The sequence below is a fragment of the Rutilus rutilus genome, assembly GCF_951802725.1.
Source record: "Rutilus rutilus genome assembly, chromosome: 1".
Taxonomy (NCBI): Eukaryota; Metazoa; Chordata; class Actinopteri; order Cypriniformes; family Leuciscidae; genus Rutilus; species Rutilus rutilus.
Genome location: NC_140209.1, coordinates 42,496,201 through 42,519,343, shown reverse-complemented (window position 1 = coordinate 42,519,343; position 23,143 = coordinate 42,496,201). Strand labels below are relative to the sequence as shown.

The following is a 23,143-nucleotide window of genomic DNA, read 5'->3' as shown; positions in this document are numbered from 1 at the left end:
TCATGCATCCTTTTTATCAAGAATTTAATGTGTTCAAAAGTTTCATAAAAAAGCTGAGAAAACGCATTTGTCAAAGACTTCGTCTGGATTGGATTCAGAACGATGATCAAAATATAGATGGAAATTCAGTCAGTGGCGGGGAAAGAGTGAAGTAGATTTTAAGTAAATTCCTGTGTGTGCTATCAGCGGACTATAGCCTACACAAAAATTCAGATACTCATTTACATAAATTAATATTTTCCAAAAATGTAGGCCTACTTGATAAAAAATATTGAATAGGCTACTCAATCAAAAGAGTAAACACAACTACAAGCCAAGTATACTTAGAATACTTAATTATACTTTTAAGTAGGCCTATATCTCAGTCAAAAGATTGAGTACAGGTATAGGCCAAATATTCTTAGACCTTTCTGTCACTGTCAGTATAAGTCAAGTCAGTGCAATTACACTTTCTTATTTTTAGTTTAAAAGTAGTATACTAAGAGGACACATGAATAAACTTATTTTTCAGGGTTTTGATTCAGTGTTTCTAGATTATTTGTCACATGAGGCGTAGGACATCAAATTTACTAATTTATTGTGAACGAACATACACCGGCCACCAGATGGCGACAGCAGATCAACACGTTCAGATTAGGTAAAAATGTCAAGATTCATTTTGTCAAAAAAGTCATTTTCATTTGGTTTATTTTATATATGTTGTATATATGTATGTTTAATTATATCTCTATAAATGCTGCCCACTGGATGAGTTAATCTACAAAATGTATGTTAAATCATTGCATAGGCTTCCATTATGTTGTATAGTGTTGATGTGGGCCTGCCGCAGGGTCGTCTTCATTAGGCCTTAGCGGACACATGTTTTTTTTTCTTTTACAATTACTCATCTAATTGAAACAAATATTTGCAGGGTGCTACAGTATATGGCATAATGATTGTTTATGAAAGAGGTGAACACTCTGTCAATCCAGCACAAGAGACTTCACCTAATAATAACAGTTTCAACTTATGGGTTCCTAGGCAACTGTAAACATCCCATTTTATTTCTGCAATCCCAATGAAAACTGACCAAAAGAGATTTAAGAAAGTACATGGAAATTACTTTTGCTATTAATAGCCAAACATGTGAGCTGGAAACCACAATTTTTGTGCATCCTCATGAAAACAGGATTCTCAGGCCGTTTTAAACAGTATGGATGAAGGGAAACTTTCTTTAATCACACCAAAGACGCTCCTCTCTGACAGTTTATTTTCATTTCCAGTATATTTTCATTCCTCTTCCCTTTTTAAGAGTGAAACGATTTCAGTTGCATAACCTGTCTAGTTTGCTAAAAGACTCTCTGTGAATGAGTGATGAATCAGATGCATTTTACATTGACATTTATTCATTTAGAAGACACACTTATCCAAAGTGCCTTACAAATGAGAATAAAACAAGCAGAAGTGATTAATCTAATCCAAGCACATTAGATCTGAGAGAGGTTTTGAACATATTCAGAAATGTTATTCTTTTGGAGATGCTGTGAAATTGTCAGAAGTGAAAGCTTCCGTGTTGGCTTTTCAGAATTTTTCCAATGTCTTATTTCCAGCGACCTCCGACCTTTCCTTTACCATGAACTTTTTTGCTGTGATAAAGAAAGAGGTGAAACATCAGCACAATTCAGAGACAATGTTTCTTAATGACAGACTATTAGTCTTTTTCACGAAAGAAAAATGCTTAACAAATAAGTTAAGCCTAATTTTCGCTTAAAGGGATAGTCCACAAAAAAAAGTGTCATCATTTACTCATCTTTACTCACCTTTAAGACTTCTGTGGAACATAAAATAAGATATTTTGAAGAATGATAGAAACTAAGCAAGTCTCGGTTCCTATTGACTTCCATTGTATTGACAACAAAACAAAACAAAACAAATCAATGGAAGTCAATGGGAACCGAAACTGCTTGGCTATCAATATTTTTGTGCAGTAGAAGAAAGAAATGCATACATGTTTGGCACGACATGAGAGTGAGTAAATAATGACAGAATTTTCATCTTTGGATGCACTTTCCCTTTAAGGCAGGAATACACTCTTTGACTGTTGTTCAGATTTTTACCCAGATTTGCAGTCTGGAATAGTCGATGCTAGTTGCCAAAAGTCAAAGTCAGTCTGCAGATTTTGGGCAGTCTGAGTTGACAGATTTCACAGAAAATTGCTGTGTTTGATATTTTGAGCTGATTTTAGAACACATTGTTTTAATTTTTCATGTGTCTCTTAGCAAAGTGACTCATTTTTCTGCATGACTTTATTATGTTTAGAACGACTTGAAACAATCAAGTTATTAACTTAACGTGACTTACAACTTTTGAGCGTGAGAAATCCTGTTCAGTAGAACAACAATCTGTTGAGAAGGAAGCACATTTCAGGTAAATACAGTGTTTTATTTGCGCTTTCACTTTCTACACTCTCTATCTGACTTTCTCTAAACTAAGCACAGATTAGTATTTGCAATACAAACACCGTCAGGTTTCATACAGTGAAATCTTTCACCAGGTTCTCAAACCTCAGTTCAGCAATCAAAGTCACCACACCTCATACTTCTGTCTCTTCATTTGATCCAAGAGGTCAAACTTCTCTGACTCCAGCTGGTGAATCCAGTTCCACATCTCCTGAGCTCGCTTCCTGTTTTTTGGGAGTAAGGAACAGATGATGATGCAAAACAACTATTCATGGAGAATGGAAAAAAAACATTCCAGTCAAAAAACGTCTCAAGTTATGTAACCCTGGTTCCCTGAACTGAAGAGGGAACGAGACGCTGCGTCGAGACGCGGTGGGAACGCCTCTGCTTCTGATTGCGTCATGAAGCACGTATGAAAGCAGTCCAATGGCGTGATGGAACGTCATGTGACGTCATCTACTAGTACACTATAAAGCATACCTGGAACAAACAGTCACTAGATTCTGATAGGCTGAAGCAAGTCGCTCACAGGCATGCAGGAAGTATGGCAGGAAGTATGGCAGGCCGACGCAGCGTCTCGTTCCCTCTTCAGGGAACCAGGGTTACATACGTAACCTGAAATGTTCCCTTTCAAGGGAATTCGAGCTGCATCGAGACCCGGTGGGAACACTATAGCCACAACGCCATAGTAACAAGTGCCTGTCCGTGTGAAATCTCGACAAAGACGAAAGCACCTCCGCCCCTGAAGTGGAGCCGAGGTCAAGGTCATAAAACCTCACTAATGTGTGAGGCTAGGCAACATCCTGCCACATCACAAACATATTGGAGGGAAACTCCACTTTAAAGGGACATGGTAAGCAGCTAAGGCCGCCATGTACACCTTTAGTGTGGAGGGGATAGACCTGCGGATCCACTTCAAGGCGTAGAGTTTCCTCGTGGAGGGACCTCTGGAGTGGAGGATGGTCTCAACAGACCTGAACTTATGAGCTGGGCCCCCTCAGAGGCCAAGCCCAAACTTGTAACAATTCTGGGCGGGGGTGAAGGATCAACCCACTCGCCTGAGAGAAAAGGACCTTGGCCACGTCTGCACCATAGTGTCCAGCCCCAGCTGGCTGACTGAGTGAGAACCACAGTGGACAGTGTGTCATCTCTTAAGATGCGAACAGGTCTACTTCTGCTCGATCAAAGTTTTTCATAGGAGCTCCACCACCTCAGGGTGGAGTCTCCATTCCCCAGGCCTCGGCTCCTGCCTCGACAGGATGTCTGCTCCCTGATCTAAAAACCCAGGGATGTAAATTGCCTTTAGAGAGAGCAAATTCCCTTGGGCCCACAGAAGGATCTGGTGAGCCAGTTTGCATAAGTGACGTGACCTCAAACCCCCCCTGATGGTTGATGTAAGAGACCACCGATGTGTTGTCTGTACAGACAAGCACATGATGGCCCCTCAGGTCTGGGGGGAAGTGTTTGAGAGCTTGAAACACCGCTATCATTTCTAGACGATTTATGTGCCAAGAAAGTAGATGGTCTTGCCACAGACCTTGCGCCGAGCAACCACTCATGATCACCCCCCAAACTGTGAAGGAAGCATCTGTAGCAATTAGCATTATGTGACGACAAGAAGCCCCCAACACTGGGCCTTGGGCGAGGAACCAAGGTTTCTTCCACATGACTAAGGCACGTAGGCATTGCCGCGTGACCTTGATCATGCGAAATGGATTTCCCCTTGGAGAAAACCCTTTGGTTCTGAGCCACCACTGCAGGGGTCTCGTGTACAGGAGGACAAAAGTTATTACGTTGGACGCAGCTGGCATGAGACCCAACAGTCTCTGAAACTGTTTCACAGTGAGTGACTGGCCTAGTTTTACCCCATTTACAGCTGAGAATCCCAAACCACACCTAGAAAGGTTGTCCTCTAAGCTGGAAGAGCACACTCTTTTCGGCGCTGAGCCTCAGCCCCAACTTTCTCATGTGAGACAGAACGACATCTCGATGCCGAACCGCCATCTGCATGGATTGAGCTAAAATCAACCAGTCGTCGATGTAATTCAACAAGTGAATGCCCTGGAGATCAATTTTGTGAAAGTGCGGGGTGATAAACCCAGGCCGAAGGAAATAACCCGATAATGGTACACTTCGCCCCCGAAAGCGAACCTCAGGAACTTCCTGTGATGAGGATGGATGGCTACATGGAAGTATCGTCCTTCAAATCTATCGTGACAAACCAGTCCTCGGACTGAGTCTGTGAGACGATCTGCTTGAGTGTAAGCCTCCATCCTTCTTTAGAACAATGAAGTAACGGCTGTAAAACCCTGAGTCCCTGCTGGGAGGAGAAACCCTTTCTATAGCCTCCTTTCGCAGAAGAGTCTGCTTCTTGCTCCATAACCAGAGCCTGCTCGGGGTCCACCATCGTAGGGAGGACCCCTAGAAATCTGGGCAGACGAGAACCGAACTGAATTCTGTAACCCTTTTCTATTGTGAGCAGGACCAAACGAGATATATTTGGCAGTAGTTTCCACGCTGCCAGAAAATCTGCTAAGGGGACCAGCCTCTCGAGACTAGCCTCGGCACACGAGATCCAAGCCAAAGAATCTTTATTGACCTCAAGAAGAAAGCCAACAGGAGCAGAGCTAAAACTCTCGATAGTGCATATGTTACACGTCGGGAATTTATGAATGAACACTGTCAGCCCCCTTTTACTAGAGCTGACCATGCATGCTCCACTCCAGTGTTGTTTTCGTCAACGATGACGATAACGAAATGATTTCGTTGACGCACCTTTTTTTTATGACGATAACGCGACGATGACTGGCTAAAAATTGCTCTAAGGTGACTAAAACATCACGAGACGTTATTACAAGTCTGACGGTTGCCAACCGTTCCGTATAATACGGAATCGTCCCGTATTTGACACAAGTCTTGTTCAGTTCCGTATTTTTGAGAATCAATTCAGTGCAAATCCAGGACAGACACATAGCCGCCTTCTAATTTATGTCAGACTATGAACGAAGACATTTGTAGGCTATGAGAAAAAAACCCGACGGTGCGGTAGATACTAATTTCTCCCCCTGTTTGTCTATGATCATCAGCATAGCGTTTTTAACATCTTGGAACATCATCAGAGAATGCCCTTTTAATTGGTCGTTTCAGTCATTGTGAGTCACGTATCGTAGCAACGATGACGACAAGTGACAACAGCGGGAAATGTAAAAATGACTATATAAGCAGCCGGCGAAAAAGAAAAGAGCGCAGAAATGTAAAATTGAATGGGATTAAAATACCCGTGGCTGGAATGCGTGAGGGACAATGAATATAAGGCCAATTGTACCATATGCCGTCGCGGTTTTTTTTTTTTTTTTCGTTTGTCACGGCGGAGTGTGTGCTATTAAGCAGCACGCATCAGGAGATAATCTAATAATTCTATTGAATAAGTTAAGTTCGCACACAAGGCTACAGAAAACTGTTGTGTTTATTTTTCTTCAAATGCAGTCTAAGCCGGTGAGTTTTGAATGTTATATGTTGTATTTGTTTAAGTTAAAAATAAAACGTATTATAAACTAAACAAATCCATGGTTCATTGTTGGCAAAATGATCATGATAGCCTTTATATTTCACATCTATGTGGTTCAGTCTTGTATATTGATTAGGCTTGTATATTGTATAGGCTATTGTATATGAATTTAGTCTTGTATATTGACTACTTTGCTATTCTATAAATATATAGGCCTAATAAGTTGTATTATAATATGCTATAAGGTATGAAATATATTTATCTAAATGTATCAATTAGTTTCCACAATATTCACCAGAAGTCATAATTTCAGGGGTTATTTAAAAAAAAAAAAAAATGAATTGCAACACTTGCTACAACCTGTCAAACCTAAGCCCATTTCCAATACTTTTTAACCTAAATTAATTTGTTGAAGACTAACTTACTTTTTTTTTTTTTACTAAAATTGACTAAAACTTTTTTGAGTTTTCGTCGACTAAAACTTGACTAAAACCTTTTTGTGTTTTCGTCGACTAAAACTTGACTAAAACTAACAAGTTTATAAGTGACTAAAATGTGACTAAAACTAAAAAGCATTTTCGTCCAAAAGACTAAGACTAAGACTAAAACTAAAAGGGCTGCCAAAAACAACACTGCTCCACTCCCAAACAAACGACACATAAATCGCGTGTGTCCCCACTCGTAATGAAGCGAGGGCAGGGAGGAACACACGATCCAAAAAGCTGTTTGCTCGCCATTATACTCCTGTCTAGATAATATATTATGCTTGTGGACAAACAACAATAAATAGACAGAGACAGTTTCACACAGTGCGCTTGCTGAAGACACATAAGCTAGTGACTGTTTGTTCCAGGTACAGGTATGCTTTATAATTTCCTGGTCGATGACGTCACATAACGATCCGTCACGCCATTGGACTGATTTCATACGTGCTTCATGACACAATCAGACAGAGGCGTTCCCACCACGTCTCGATGCAGCTCAAGTTCCCTTGAAAGGGAACAAGAATTTAAATGAAACACTATAGATCCTTTGCACACCTTGCATTACGGAAAACATATGTTAACACTTTATAATAACTTTCATCAATAAATCATTAACAAACATTATACAATGCTTCACAGATCATGAGTTAATATAGCTATATTCACATAGCTAAAAATATGAGATAATGTGCTTGTTAATGTTTAATGAACCTATTAAAACTTTAGATGTTGATTAATTAGCAGAACATTATTTAATATACATTTAAATGCTTACAAATGTCATTAAATTTTAAACTGAAATGATCATGCACTTCATGAAAATCTGCAAATGTCATTAAACTTCAGTTCATATATAACTAATGCACTTTTTTACATTTACAAATGTACAAATGCAAAAAGGCGTTTGGTAGCTATGAGTGATCCGGATGTTCAACAGAATATTTAACAATATAAGAATGACTGGTCTTACTTTATATAGGTGTCTTTAACTATGTACTTACATCTAAATAATAATAATAGTTAGGTACAATGTACTTATTGTCAATTGTCGTCTACTGCGAAACACTTTTTGCTGCCATTGAGGTGTGAGACGGGTAAGGTTAGGGACAGGTTAGGAGGTTTAAAGGTGGGTTTACGGGTCAACAGTGTACAGGGGTCAGCTTGATTAGTATTTTCTTGAAAAATATATTGTTTTCTGTTGTTTATTTATGATTCAAGGAATATCCTGATGTGTAAATAGGGTGAATTCAGGTCATTTTAGACACTTTTTTCCCATTGAGATGACTGTCCATAAAGGTACTAAATGATTAACAAACGTTTATAAACCTTTACAATGAATAGTTTCAACCTTAGATTGGGTTCTGCGAAGACCAAATGTGACCTTTGCAGACTGTGAGTTAATGAATAATGTTAACATGAATAGTGTGTGAAGTGCTTAAAATTACTAATTAATTTTTTTTTTTATTGTAAATGTAAAAAAGTGCATTAGGTAATATATAAATCAAAGTTTTAAATCTAATTTTAAGTTTTAAATCGAAGAAATGATTTTTGTTAGCATTTTATTTACATTAACTAATGGTCTGTTAAGCATTATATTGCCACGATTATGTTCAGATTGAGTTTTCTGTCTTTGCTTTTTCCCTGCCTGTCAGTTTCATTATTAGTTACTATGGTTACTGAGTTGATTCTTCATTCTGTTCAGCTCTGTGTGATTTATTACCTTTGTTTGTCTCTTGTATTTAAGTTCCCGTGTTTCTGTTCTTAGTTGTCCGGTCTTGTCTATGTTTAACGGTTGTTGCTTTGCTTGACCTCATTTTCGTTACTCTATGTGGATTATTAATTAAAGACCATTGACTTTCATCATCTTCCATGTGTATGCAATACAACCAGTCCATGACATATATAATGTTTCTTAATGATTTATTAATAAAAGTTTATATTATATTATATTATATTATATATAACATGGATGTGTATGTGTGTGGTCACCTCAACCCATCCTCCCGCAGATTTTCGATGCCAAGTGGAGAGCGCCTCTCTGAAAGTGTCTTTCTCTTGATCTCTCGTCCAGTCAAACGCTTCCCCCTTTTCTGCTCTGCCTAAACACAAACACACATATGTACAAACATATATTAATGGTACATTACTGTATTTAAGGTAAGGCTCAGTATCCTACCTTGGCTAAGAAGCCACCAAAGTTTGCCCCCATATTGGACAAAACCTTCTTCTTCTTGGCCTCGTCTTCTGCTCTCTTCTTAGCCTCCTCATCCTCTTTCCTCTGGCGCTCTTCCTGATGAGAGAGCGCAGACATTATATTTCACATCGATTTTGATACTCTGTATTAAATTCCACCTACAACTTTGAGAGCAATTGAGCATTTTATTTACTATGTTTTAACTTTAACTTTGACTTCTAATTTACCGCAATCCTCGTCTGTCTGTCTCTTTCTTTCTCTGCTCTAACACGCTGCTGCTCTGCTCGTTCTGCCCGTCGCCGCTCCTGAGGACAGGTGGAGTGAATGGCCAACATGGAGAAAATTAGTACAAAGCAAAGAGAAAGGTGAGTATAGAAGGTTTTTGTGGTAAATAAAAGTCCTAAAAGAGAAAAAAATAGGAAAAGATTGACTGAATTACAATTCTCTCCTTGAGACCGATCAGTTCTTCCTCCTCTTTCTTCCTCTGCTCAAAGTGGACATCAATTAAAGTCTGTAACTCCAGAAAGTCTTTCTCCATCCTTTTTCGGTGAATATCCTAAGATAGGAAATGATATAGATTAGAAATAGTAAGCCATAACTTCCATGAAGTCCAAACTGAATGTTATTTTTAATCACATTTGGTAATTAATTGGATATGAATTTAATTCATCTGTGATGGACCTCAATAAAAACAAACACAGTTTGCTTAGTCTTCATTGGACCCACCATATAAACATTCACACAGTTCAGTATGTAAAAACTGAACCCTTCATATTATCTAAGTGATTCTCACTTTACAATTCATCCTAAACTGATGAACTGAACTGCACTAAACTGGTACTTACATCGAAATCTACCCGCTCACCCTCTGGAATCTTTGGAGGGGCAAGTTGTGGAACCATAGGCCTGTGTGGGAGATAATAAAAGCAAGAGATTTTTGGTATTATGTGCCTGAAGACATCTGGAAAATACAAAGCGTGCCTGTGGTTTTACAAACGAGTGTTAAAACACTTACTTGGGCCGTGGTCTTTCCTCCTCTATAAAAGAGACAGCAAATAGGGAAAAAAGAAACAAGGCAGTTCTTGTAAACTGTAATTATACAGCGTTTCCTGTTCGCCCACATAACCATACAATATGCTGCCCTATACTGGTTGCATGTTTTTTTGTCTTTTGACCATTTCACATTTTAAAATGATCTGGAATTTTGTTTTTTTTATACAGCTGGTTCCTCTGAAGAAATATGAAACTAAAGGACACAACTGCGACTGTTCTTTCATGAACTCTGCAGTTCACATTTTTTTTATGGTTTGCAGATTTATGGTATTAAAGGTACAATATATAAGAATTTTATATCAAAATATCAAAAGACCACTTGCATAGTGTTATATATTTCTTTCAATTGTGTACTTACATTATCCTAAATGTTTCCAAGAATTTGTAAATTCAGAGAAATTCACAATTTTGTGTGTGTGTGTTCAAACTGTTTTATTGTTTTTATACAAAAAGTGTGTGTGTGTGTAGACTTTTTTTATTGTTTTTATACAAAAACGGATGTAACAACATGATTAACAACACAGAACTCAGGGGATCAAGATATGGAGTTAAAGGAAGTACTTTCGTCTAAAAGCCCTTACCTTCTTCCTGAGTCTCCTCTGATGAATACAGCATTGACAGAATACAGAAACACATAAGAGAACAATGTGAATATTTGAGATATATTTTATATATATATATATATATATATATATATATATATATATATATAAAATATAACACTTTTTTTTACCATGTCGCATGTTTGTGAATATAGTGTTTTTGTAAAAGACGTGGGAAAAAGTGACACAGTGGGAAATTGGAAATGGAAAAAGAAGATTTGTGCTACGTCTGAACAGTATTTAAAGGGATGGTTGATTATGATTTCACTTTTTTAACTTTAGTTAGTGTTGCTGTTTGAGCATAAACAACATCTGCAAAGTCACGACACTCAAAGTTCAAAGCAAAGGGAGATATTTGCTTTTAAAGAAATAGCTTTTTAAGCACTACAACAAACGGCTGGTAGGAACTACATGAGCTTCCTCCCGGGTTAGTGACATCACTAACCATACATACATAAACCCCGCCACCGGGAACGCGATTTATAAATTATCATGACAGAATATGCTAATCAATGACTAGAAGATAACTACACATAAGCTACATAAATTCATCTACTAACCATTCATAAATGTTGTCTACATGTTGTCACTTATTCTTGAGTCTCTCCATCTTTGTCTGACTCCGGTTTGGACATAAAAGGCTAAAAGTTTTTGAAATTTTCAGGACACAAGCTGTTGAGGCTCTGCCCTCTGTGCTGGGAGCAGCAGCTCATTTGCATTTAAAGGGACAGACACAAAAACGGTGCATTTTTGCTCACATACACATTCTGGGGACATCAAAGACTTATTTTACATCTTGTGAAAAGGGCATTATACCACCCCTTTAAACCAATGAGCTCTTAAAGCTATACAGCAGAACCAAAATTTACAAAAACACTATATTCACAAACATGCACGTGCAACATGGTAAAAAAAAAAAAAAGTGTAGACTGACCGGCTAAATATTACATCACCCAAAACATAAACAAACGCATGCTATCATCCTTCCATATATTTTTTTTTCTTTTACATGCTATTCTGATTGTGCATGTCTTTTTTTGATGAAGATGAACAAAGTACCTTGATAATCTGTATACTCCTGCTCTTCTGTAATACAGATCCAGCAAAGAAACATGAAATCAAAATAAATCAAACAAATCAATCTCTTTAACAGATATAGAAAAAAATGAGGTATTTAGTTCTACTCAATAATCGTGTTTTCTCTTTATGCAGAACTGTTAATGTTCTTTCAGAGATGCAAATATCATGAAGCTGCTCATGATCATTATGTGATCCTCCTCTCTCCGGTCTTTGAATGTATTTTTTTGATATTGGCTGATTAAATGATTTCTAGGTTACAGACACATTTACCAGCATTTACCACTTTTAATAAGACACCAATATACTATTTTTCTATGTTTATATACTAATATTAAAAACAAATCAAAGATTCATTCATTTTATTAACATCGTTATGTTTTTTTATTGTAGAATGTTCTGTCATTCTCTGTCAAATACTGTCAATCATTACTGTACATCGCATTTAAGTAGCCACTTATACCTCAGCTTCCCACTTCTTCTCTATTTCTATTCATTTCTGTTATGTATTAAAATTACAGTATTTAATTGCATAAAGAGTCCATCACAGACATCAAGCCAGATATTTTGTACTTTTATCTCACTTGAGGATTATATGAAAATGTTAATTTAAGAACTGTTGCTTAGTCTTTTTGGACCATAAATCTGAGGTAACATTGCAGGTAATGTTTTCAGTTATAGAGGTGTATATACATATATAGGAAACCTTCAGTTAAATATGATTAAAAATATTTTGAAATAATGCTGGCTGATGGCTTCAACAGTAACACAAACAAACCATTGATTAACAACCTCTTAGCTTACAATAGCCTTGGTATTTTATCGTTTAAAATCAGTTCTCCTATGAAAACAATGGACCGGATTTTTGCTTCCGGAGCCAATTGTTGCAGTCTATTAGTTTGTCCATTTGTGCCGGTCGAACTGAATGTGTTGGATTTACAATCCCTCTTTCTTGAATTAAATAAATCATAAAAATCATAATGAAATTCATAATGAAAATATAAGTTCTTTAAACCAGTGTATCTATTCTGGATTGGAGGGAAATTTGCTCCTTCAACACAGCTGTGACTGAAACAGCAAATGACATCCTTGGAAAATACCGGCCAACAAAGAAGCCCTGGGTCACAGAGGACATACTGGAGTTCTGCGACAAACGCAGAGAACTCAAGCGTAAGAAAAACGAGACTGAAGGGGAAAGACATTACAGAGAAATCAATTAGCAAGTTAAGAAAAGTATGAAAAAGGCAAAGGAGACCTGGATTGAAGAACAATGCAAAGACATAGAAGGAAGTTTACAGAAAAACAACAGCAGGAAAGCCTACCAACTTGTGAAAGATCAGACAAATACATCACAAGGGCGAACCAATAGGCTATGTGCACAAGCGTCGCGACGAACTTCCGCTATTGTCAGAAGTTGGCATATCAGTTTCCGGTTTACGGCCGCTTCATCGGCATCCGATGTAAACAAACAAGATGAGTGCTGCTGTTGTACGAAATAAAGAGATATAATGTGCGTGACACATCTAAGTTTCTAAGAACTGTAGGTGGATCTAACGCCCGTTTCACGTTTCCGTGTGTGTGTGTGTGTGTGTGTGTGTGTGCGTGTGTGTGCGCGTGCGTGCGGTGCAGGAGCAGCACGCGCTATATGCTTCACATTATGATGCGTTTGCAGTGAATAACTGATTCACGGCAGTACCACAAACACTTACTATTTTTATTTAAAATCCATAAGTTACGCTGCAACTTTTATTTAAAAAAAGTTTTGTCAGCATTGCGATTCTCGTTGTACACATATAGGCTACACTCTTTAATGGACGCATGCACATTTAAGCACAATTTAAACAACGTTACGTGGGGCTATTATTCCATGCATTACTTATTAAGTTGCTCAAGCAAGTGGCCAAATATTTAACTGTAAATTGACAAAAACAGCCGACTCTCATGCCTTTTCTTTTCCATAAATTTTATTAAAATAAATCTTGCATGTCACAAAGAACTTGTTTTTCCACCTCCACGAATGAGACGTGTGTTGTTCATTATGTCGCCTTGTTGAAGTAAATTGTCGTATGTCATAATTTCGGCTTTTAATGTCATAGTTATGACTTAATGTCATGATTTCTGCTTAGTATGTCAATTTCAGCTGCATTATTATGAATATGCAAGTCAAAGTTTTGACTTTTCATCTCATAATTGTGGATTAGTATATCATAATATCGTCTTTTTATGTCATATTTTTATTGATGTTTTTTTATGTGGTGAAAATGGGCTTTCATACTAGACGGTTAAGGGTCGTCACACAATTTTTCTAAATCTATATTTCAATTAGGGCTGTGCAGCAGTTAATCGCATCCAGAATAAAAGTTTGTGTTTACATAATATATGTGTGTGTACTGTGTATAATTATTTTGTATATAAATACACACATGCATGTATGCATGCGTTCGCTCGTAATAGAATGCAAAGGTTTTGTGAGCGAAATTGAAGCTCAAATGGCTGTTAGCGACTTTAAGCAGAGCAAAGTGGCACACAGCAATGCTCCTTATAGAGGGTTTTCACGACGCGTCATCAATCCGGAAGTCGGCCATTTTGGAGGTACTGAATGTAAACAGTGCCATTGAACTGAACGGACTCGCAAATTTGGCTGATTATTGCTTCTGAAAAATGGTCAAGTTTTGGTCTGTACTCATCAGTCGCACCGAGAAAAAACATTTCTAGTTCTATAGACTGCCGAAAGTTAAAGAGAAGAGTGCAAAAAACTGATGAAAGATGGCGTTTGTGGTTGAGAGAGGCACAGCATCAGCCACATGTGTAAATGAAGCGTTAACTATGGCTAAAATTTTGACGTAAAATAGTTAACTATGGGTACATACACACTGTCAATCCGATTATCTTTGTATCCGATTGGAATATGATCTAAAATGATGTCCACACTGTATTGCAACTGTTCAGGTCCGATTTGTGTGTCCACGCAGCTCTTTGACAACACGGCAATGATGTTGCGTTGATGGAGAGGTTTGCATTTGCAATATAAATGTTTTCTTATTTAAATTTTACAATATGGAAATGTATAGCCGCCGCGCTGGACTACTGCGTCTCGAGCTGCAGAACTGTAGGAGGCTGGTAGGCAGGGTTGGGGAGTAACGGAATACATGTAACGGCGTTACGTAATCAGGATACAAAAATCCAGTAACTGTAATCCGTTACAGTTACGTCAAAAAACGTAGTAATCAGATTATAGTTACATTTAAAAAAAGGGGGGAATACTTTCAGGATTACAATGATTTAATTTAAAACTAAATAAATAAGTATTTTGGCATAATAACACTATATTAAGCGCTGCTTGATTATACAGTAGTTCCTGGTTCTGTTGCCAGTAATGACTCACGTGTGCCACGCGCTGGTGAATGCGCAAATAACAGCTGTCTACAATCTCCTCAGACGCAGATTGAATCACTGCTGCTAGTAGAAACGACGCTGCCTGCGGGTAAAATCGCTTTTAATTCATGGAAATTCCGCTGCTATTTTGTAGAAATTAGGAGAGTATCTTTTTTAGTACTCAAAATGTCCTTTCTTAATCTTTTCTCACGTAACGGGATGTTCGCTGTCTAGGTAACGTAGGGGAACTCCCACTGCCAACGCCCCAAGTTCAGTCAGGCAAATTAAGAAAGATCACGGCTTTAGTCAACATGTAGGCCTATTTTAAAATAAACTAATATGTAGATTGTGCAAAATTTTTAAATGTTGTGTTTTTATTTTTAAGTTAAAAATTAGTTACAAATAAAACAAAATAATCTGTAATACCATACATTAGCCACTAGATGTCTGTATAGCCCTTTACATAAATATATATTCAGGCCTGTGTGTATATTTTGAAAATATTGTAATGTACACTGAGCCAAATTCTTAATAAATAAAAGTTTTTTAATATTTTTTTTTTATAATATTTCTTCTTGCTTGACTTTATTTATATACGTGACCTTGAAGTAACGTTAATCCAAAAGTAATTAGTTACATTACTTTCATATTATAGTACTTGGATTACGTTACTGAATACTTTTTTATGAAGTAATTTGTAACTGTAACGGAATACATTTAATCCTCCCAAGCCTGCTGGTAGGTTACTGTATGCACAACTCTTTTTCATCCGCGCCGGTTTCAAAATACTTTTCAAAAATAATAATTTTCTGCTCGTCCGGCACTTTGCATCAACACAACCTTGTTTCGGCAGCGACTTTCAGCATGTTCCCTATAACAACGTCTGATGTTTATATTTTACGTGGCGTGAGAAAGTCACATAAACCATGCGAAAGAGCGTTCAGACTGGTGGATTTCCTGATACAGTATGTGATTTGAATAGGATATTAAACCACATATGGATGTAGCTTGAAACGGATTTCATGTGCTTTTTTTTGGACTGACAATCTGAACGTAGCCAATGTCGGGATACGAAAAAGAAGTAAGGACTAGAGAAGCTAGCTCGTTCAGATCTTTACCACATATTACCTTAAGTTTGTCAAAATTTTGAGCTCTTTCCTGCTTACCAAGTCCTTCTCTATATGATTTCGCAGCTTCCATGTGTTGTTCCCGTGGTTTAGACATCAGAAATTAGTGTAACAATGTGTTCAATAGTACATAAACAGTGCAATCCATGCCGTTGTTTACATCCGAGTACCTCCAATATGGCCGCGCATCCGGGTAACTGACCAAATCGTGACGTAGGTGAAAACCCTCTATATGTACCCATGCTAACAGGTTAGAGCTTTCACACTGCACGCGGTTGCAGTCCATCGATCCGTTCCAGGTGCGGCAAATATACAGCATACAGAAGTGCAGATATCGTTATTTCCGCACCGAGTCTATTTTTGCTGTGCCGCAAACGCTGAATTAAAGTGACAGCGCATGTTTCGTGGTCAAAATGAACAAAGATTGACCTGAAAATGTAGTAATTTCACCATGAATGGGTTTAATTAAATAAAATGTAGAAATCTCACCATAAATGCATTTAATTAGGCCTACTATTATTTTTCACAGTCATCTTTTTACTTTTAGAAGACCGGGGTAAAGCAAGGTAAACTACCATTTACTTCAACAAGGCGACATAATGAACAACACTCGTCTCATTCGTGGAGGTGGAAAACAAGTTCTTTGTGACATGCAAGATTTATTTTATTAATATTTAAATGGAAAAGAAAAGGCATGAGAGTCGGCTGTTTTTGTCAATTTACAGTTAAATATTTGGCCACTTGCTTGAGCAACTTAAGTAATGCATGGAATAATAGCCCCACGTAACGTTGTTTAAATTGTGCTTAAATGTGCATGCATCCATTAAAGAGTGTAAGTTATATGTGTACAAAGAGAATCGCAATGCTGACAAAACTTTGTTTTAAATAAAAGTTGCAGCGTAACTTCTGGATTTTAAATAAAAATAGTAAGTGTTTGTGGTACTGCCGTGAATCAGTTATTCACTGCAAACGCATCATAATGTGAAGCATATAGCGCGTGCTGCTCCTGCACCGCACGCACACACACACACACACACACGGCACACGGAGTGTGAAACGGCCGTTAGATCCACCTACAGTTCTTAGAAACTTAGATGTGTCACGCACATTATATCTCTTTATTTCGTACAACAGCAGCACTCATCTTGTTTGTTTATAGCGGATGCCAATGAAGCGGCCGTAAACCGGAAACTGATATGCCAACTTCTGACAATAGCGGAAGTTCGTCGCGACGCTTGTGCACATAGCCCATACCAATCAAAATAAAGAAGGGAAATGTCTGACAGAAGAACAGGATATCCTTAAAAGATGGACAGAGTACTGTTCTGAATTGTATACTCACAGAGCCACAGGACATACTGAGGTGCTGAATGTCCCTCCACCAACTAACATCGATAACCATCTTATCCTTCGAGAAGAAGTTGAAGCAGCAGTAAAATCATTAAAAAAAGGGAAGTCGGCAGGAGTGGATAACATTCCAGCAGAACTGGTTCAAGCAGGTGGAGAGGTCATGATAGATACATTATGGAATATCTGCAATAAAATCTGGCAAACAGGTGAATGGCCTACACCATGGACTCAATCTTTGATAATTACCCTCCCGAAGAAAGGCAACCTTCAGCTATGCCAAAATTACCACACCATTAGTCTGATCAGCCACCCAAGTAAAGTGATGCTGAAAATCTTACTAAACAGATTGAGACCGCAAGCAGAGCAGATCATTGCCGAAGAACAGGCAGGCTTCAGAACAGGCCGCAGCACGACAGAACAAATCTTTAGTATCAGAATAATTTGCGAGAGGTACCCACAACACCAGCAAGAACTCTACCACGTATTCATAGATTTCAAAAAGGCATTTGATAGGGTTTGGCATGCGGCTTTATGGGCTACTATGAGGTTATACAACATCAATGCCAACCTGATCAAGACAATAGAAAGCCGATATGACAAGGCTACTAGTGCAGTCTACTCCAATAACACCATAGGAGAATGGTTTCGAACCACAGTCGGAGTCTGCCAAGCAGATACGCATTGCCAACGCATTGGAAGATCATGAAGGTACAGTCAGCATCGGAGGCAGGACGATTACAAATTTGCGTTTTGCCGATGACATCGATGGATTAGCTGGAAAAGAACAGGAACTCGTCAATCTTGTGAAACATCTTAACGAGGCCTCTGCAGCATATAATATGCAGATTAATGCAGAGAAAACCAAGCTGATGACCAACAACCCCAATGGAATCAGCACTGAGTTCAAGATAAACAATAAGAAGCTTGAGACTGTTAACAGCTTTAAGTACCTGGGAGCCATCGTTTCGGATGAAGGATCTAAGCCAGAAATACTCTCCAGGATAGCACAGACCATAGCCGCCATGACCAAATTGAAGGTCATCTGGAACGACAGTAACATCGCCATTGGCTCAAAGATCAGGTTGATGCGTTCCCTGGTCATGTCAATATTTCTATACGCATGCGAGTCATGGACGTTGAAAGGCGATATCGAGAGAAGGATTCAGGCGGTGGAGATGAGATGCTTCCGCAGACTTCTTGGCATCTCCTACAGCGATCACATCACTAATGTAGAAGTGAAATCCCGAATTGAGAGCGCCATTGGGTCATATGAAGACCTCCTATCTTCAGTAAAAAAACGCAAGCTGAATTGGTACGGCCACGTCACAAGATCATCAGGACTTGCCCACATAATATTACAAGGCACAGTACAGGGAAGCAGACGAAGAGGTAGACAGAGGAAGAGATGGGAAGACAACATCAGAGAGTGGACAGGTCTAGAGCAGAGTGACACAGTGCGGAAAGCAGAGAACCGGGAGGAATGGAAGAAGCTGGTTGCCAAGTCTTCAGTGGTGCCCCTACGGTCCAAAAGACTACGGGATAAGTGAAGTGAAGTGATCTATTCTGGTATTTATGTTACAGGGAATGTCTGTATTTGGTATCTGAGAGGAGACTGAGGGTCTGACCCATGCATGTCAGGAATGCTGCAACAGTGTTTACACATTTAGCCCAGCTTCCAGAGAATAAAAATGTAATTGTTATCAATTAATTAATTTGCTCATACATCCAAATTAATCAGACTTATATTTTGGTATATAAAGAGAATAGTTTGTTTGAACTTTATTCTTATTCTTTTTTAATTTTTTATCATGATAGCTGTATGACACATGCAAGACAACTGTGTCTAATGTCATGAAGGTCAACAAAGCATTACATGTATCCACATATGCATACTTAGCATGTGTAATTCTTTTTAGGATTTATAGCACTATAGGTCACTATGTTAAAGGGATACTCCACTTTTTTCGGAAATATGCTCATTTTACAACTCCCCCAGAGTTAAACAGTTGAGTTTTACCGTTTTAGAATCCATTCAGCCGAACTCCGGGTCTGACGGTACCACTTTTAGCATAGCTTAGCATAGATCATTGATTCAGACGAGTCCAGTAGCATTTCTTTCAAAATGACCAAAGAGTGCAGCAGGGTGCAGCAGGCGTAGTGATATGACGCAGCGCCTGAAAATAGGTCTAATAGGTTAGACAAACTTAGTCCCGGTCACGTTGAAAGAAGTTACCGAGCTGGGGACTATTTTTAGGCGCTGCGTCATATCACTACGCCTGCTGCACCCATGGTACAGCCGCACAGTTCCTTGATTATTACGCCGGAATGAGAGTAGTTCCTAGCCATATAGGCTTAGAAAATCGCAACTTTTCATTTTCCGTCGATCTTAGTACACGGTTTAACTACAGAAGAGTCAAGTTTTAAATAGGAAAAATATTGAAACTCTTTGGTCATTTTGAAAGAAATGCTACTGGACTCGTCTGAATCAACGAGTTATGCTAAGCTATGCTAAAAGTGGTACCGTCAGACCCGGAGTTCGGCTGAATGGATTCTAAAACGGTAAAACTCATCTGTTTAACTCTGGGGGAGTTGTAAAATGAGCATATTTCCGAAAAAAGTGGAGTATCCCTTTAAGCTACACTGTAAAAAAATTCTAACCTCTCCAAGTCTAATTTTTTAAATTGGCCCAAGTGCAATTATTGTTGCAATAGTCTGTTAACATTGGCTCAATGAGAAATAATACGTCAGACTATTTGAAAAATTTAGCTGTGACCAGTCACTAGAAAATTTTGACTTGGGGATGGTATTTTTTTTTTACAGTGTATGAATTATGTGTAGAAGTTTGAATCAGTGCTCTGTGTGGATGTAGTTTTAATGTACTGTTCCAGTGAGTCCTGACAAAAACTCAGCCTTGAAGGGAAAAGATATTGCTATTGGATAAAGATATTGGAGAATATATATATATATATGTTTTATGTAATTGTGCTTGCAGGTGTTGTTTATTATTATTATTATTATGAGAGACATGTGACCATGCCAAAGGAATAGTAGAATTCAACAGCATGAGAAGAGAGCTCCCTGAATTAATGACCAGTGGCTCTTAGAACAAAGTGTGTCAAAGATCATTTCTCATTTGCATAAAGAACAGAATACCATGTTCGGTTGCTGCTAGAATTACCTGTACTGTTAACCAAACAGAACCTGTAGAAATGATGTCAACTGATTATCCATATGACTATAAGTAGTGTTTCTATATCCCAAGTTAGTTTGAGGCTGGCTCCTCTTACTCATTTTCTATGGCCTTTGGAAGTGTGGAGATCTTTGTCTTTAGTAAACTCTCTGAACTTTGACTCCTGGTCTTCATTGAGCACACTGGTCTCTTTATGTGGCTTAACTGGAATTCCCCTAAAGAACCCATTTGTAGATTTACGGACCCATTGACAGTGTGACCAGCCAATCAGTGGGTGATTGAGGCGCAACCTCCTGAACCTCATAAAAAATTTAAAACTCATCTCACATTCCCTCCCTCACATTCACACCATTTCTGCTAGTGACGGTCAGCGTTGCTTGAGTAAAATGAGTACATAACATGCTATCTCATTTCTCTGAATATTCATTTTTGTACGTTCTTTAATTTTCTCATCAACATTGAGAGTTTGATTCTTTAAACCCTCACTGAGGTCAATTTTACCTTCTCCTGCATCCTCTGCAGCCTCCTCCTCCTCCTCCTCTGCTCCTCAATGACAGGGTGATAAATGAAAGGAAAACATATGTGAATATCTAGTCTGTGCCAGAGAGAGCACGTGAGGAAAGAATAAAAGTGTGTATATAAATAAGTGTGTGCAAAGGATTATGTAAGTGCACGCCATTTGTTAGGGATGTATGCTAGCATAAACATGAGATCACTGTAATAAAAATATCCCTTCCAGGAAGAGGCAGGGTAACAAGCCTAAGCACCCAGTCAGACTTGTACGCAGCTCTCTAAAACCAAGTGAAGCTCAGCTGGGTCTCTGGAGGTATCTATAATTGGCCTCTGGGTACACATTATACCAAGGCTTTACTGATAATCGCTAAAGCTACATTTTAATATGGGCAATAAATAAATAAATAAATAAATAAATACTTACCTGCTACTTGTTCTCTAACAGGCCATTTAGGGAAGAGAAAGGAATGAGTAAACATTACAGTACCCTTTAAATGTAATGCTTTAATGGTCAAATTAGAAACATTACTCACTCATATTCTTCCTCCACATCAGACATGATGAAACTGGATAACAGAAGGAGAAAGAGAAAGTGAGAGTGAGTCAGGAAGGAAGGAATGTCTGAAAGTACAAGTAGAACCACATAACATTTCACAATCACTTTAGAAAGAGGATGAGAGCGCAGGAGAGAGTGACAAAACAAAAGTAGCACCAGATCTAAATTGTTCCATTGTTCCCAAGTGCTGACACCCCGTTGAATGCTTCATATGAAGATCAATGGAGTGAGAACAGGTGGGAATGTGGAGACAAAGACAGGGTGAAATATAATATCCACAATATGTACCAGCCTTTGCTTGTTTTTCCTAATAGGAACTTCAGGATTTGATTGCAGGAAATGCAGTCAATGTCTATCACACACTGTTTGACTGCAGTCTTTAACCTTCCACTGAGAGATTTCTCTCCCTGTGCCTCATCTTTCATATCAGTGCAATATCATATCTGCTATTTGAAACCATTTTATAGCTGCATTGTCATTGGCAGAGAGAATTTATGAGACATGTAGCTGTCACCACTCAACTTGTACTTTACTGTCTCCAGACAAAGGCTTGTAAGCAGTGGCCACCTAAAAACCAGCCTTTCAACAGACCGCCCTTACTTTGTTAATGAGATTCTCAGCATCTAAAGGGCACGAGTCTGGCTAAATTCTGCACGAAACGATCAAATTACAAACGAAAGATGCCCCTCGTTCTGGATCGACCCAAGTAGGAATAGAAGCAAGAGTCATTTTAAGAACAGGATGGGGAAAGTGACAGATAAAGAGGGTCATGTAAGGGGACATGTAAGGTTACGGGGAGTCATTGCAGCATTAACCACAAAATACTGATAGGATCATTTTAGCCAAGGATGCAGGGGGAGATTACATGAGTTAAGACAAATCTTTATTGTTAATGGAGTGAATTTTATTAATAGTTCCATAAGTCCATTTGGTCCGGGACGCACTCAAACTCTACAAATATCAGTATTCGGGTTAGTATTCAGAATAAGTATTCAGGTTATGACCATTGTTGGCCAGCTACACACTGTTTTGCCCATAGTTATTTCATCAAACATTTTCCTAAAGTAGCACCATAGTCTGGTACAGGAAATAATAAACACATTATCAGATACAACTAACATTATTATAACTGCACACAAGAACTAAAAATAACAAGCAGACCTTCAGATTTCATCAAACGTAGCTAATTTACTGTCTGAATTATACTGATAAATTCAGTTACTTTTCTTGAGATGGAAAGAACAGACTGAAGTAACAAAATACTTTTACCTTTTAGTGATGGTAGGATGGTTTCACCGTGGAAAAGGATGAAACACAGGCTCACAAAGGATGAAAGGAGAGTCCCCGTGAATTATGAGAGTTTTGTAATGCAGGACAATGGGTTGGTTTTATATGAGGACAGGGACAGATGGAGGGTGTTAGCAGCTACAGCATAGGACCATGGATGGATTAGAAATGAACCCAGGGACAGAAAGATGACCACCACAAAGGATTAGGGGAAACAGGGGGAATGACCTCACACAACAAACACAGGGATATAAAAAGAGATATGAAAAAACAAAGGGACAGTTGGGGACAAAAATAGCACAGGGGATTTAGACCCAATTCTTCCCAGAATACATATTTTCTATTTGACACAAAGTAAAATAAGGTAATAGATAAGACAACTTTAAGG

The 23,143-nt window shown here is 38.4% G+C and overlaps 1 protein-coding gene across 3 annotated transcripts; it reads right to left on the bottom strand.

Annotated features, from left to right (window-relative positions):
• Nucleotides 1-925: 925 nt before the first annotated feature.
• tnnt1 (troponin T type 1 (skeletal, slow)) lies at nt 926-22,935 on the bottom strand. 3 transcript variants are annotated; one of them, XM_084415250.1, is made up of 14 exons: nt 22,738-22,935; nt 21,442-21,478; nt 20,901-20,945; nt 11,340-11,366; nt 10,260-10,277; nt 9,641-9,662; nt 9,471-9,531; nt 9,065-9,181; nt 8,853-8,930; nt 8,608-8,721; nt 8,421-8,530; nt 2,572-2,662; nt 2,341-2,381; nt 926-1,625 (listed from the first exon to the last, which is right to left on the bottom strand). In XM_084415250.1, the coding sequence occupies exons 7-14, from the start codon at nt 9,525-9,527 to the stop codon at nt 1,580-1,582; spliced, it is 654 nt and encodes a 217-aa protein (XP_084271376.1). In that variant the 5' UTR covers nt 9,528-9,531; nt 9,641-9,662; nt 10,260-10,277; nt 11,340-11,366; nt 20,901-20,945; nt 21,442-21,478; nt 22,738-22,935; the 3' UTR covers nt 926-1,579. The 3 variants fall into 3 exon arrangements, with proteins under 3 accessions (XP_084271376.1, XP_084271377.1, XP_084271378.1); XM_084415251.1 differs by having other exon boundaries at nt 1,011-1,625; nt 20,901-21,350; nt 21,446-21,478; nt 22,738-22,875; XM_084415252.1 differs by lacking the exons at nt 11,340-11,366; nt 21,442-21,478; nt 22,738-22,935 and having other exon boundaries at nt 1,011-1,625; nt 20,901-20,940.
• Nucleotides 22,936-23,143: the final 208 nt, after the last annotated feature.

Bases quoted from the DNA above. Each gene is read 5' to 3' on its own strand.
- tnnt1 (XM_084415250.1), bottom strand. From the start codon at position 9,527: ATGGTTCCACAACTTGCCCCTCCAAAGATTCCAGAGGGTGAGCGGGTA. The intron at 8,722-8,852 runs GTAAATTAGAAG...CTCTCTCATCAG, and splicing joins ACAGACAGACGAGGATTGCG to GAAGAGCGCCAGAGGAAAGA. The intron at 2,382-2,571 runs GTGTGGTGACTT...CCTTCTCAACAG, and splicing joins TGAAGAGACAGAAGTATGAG to ATTGTTGTTCTACTGAACAG.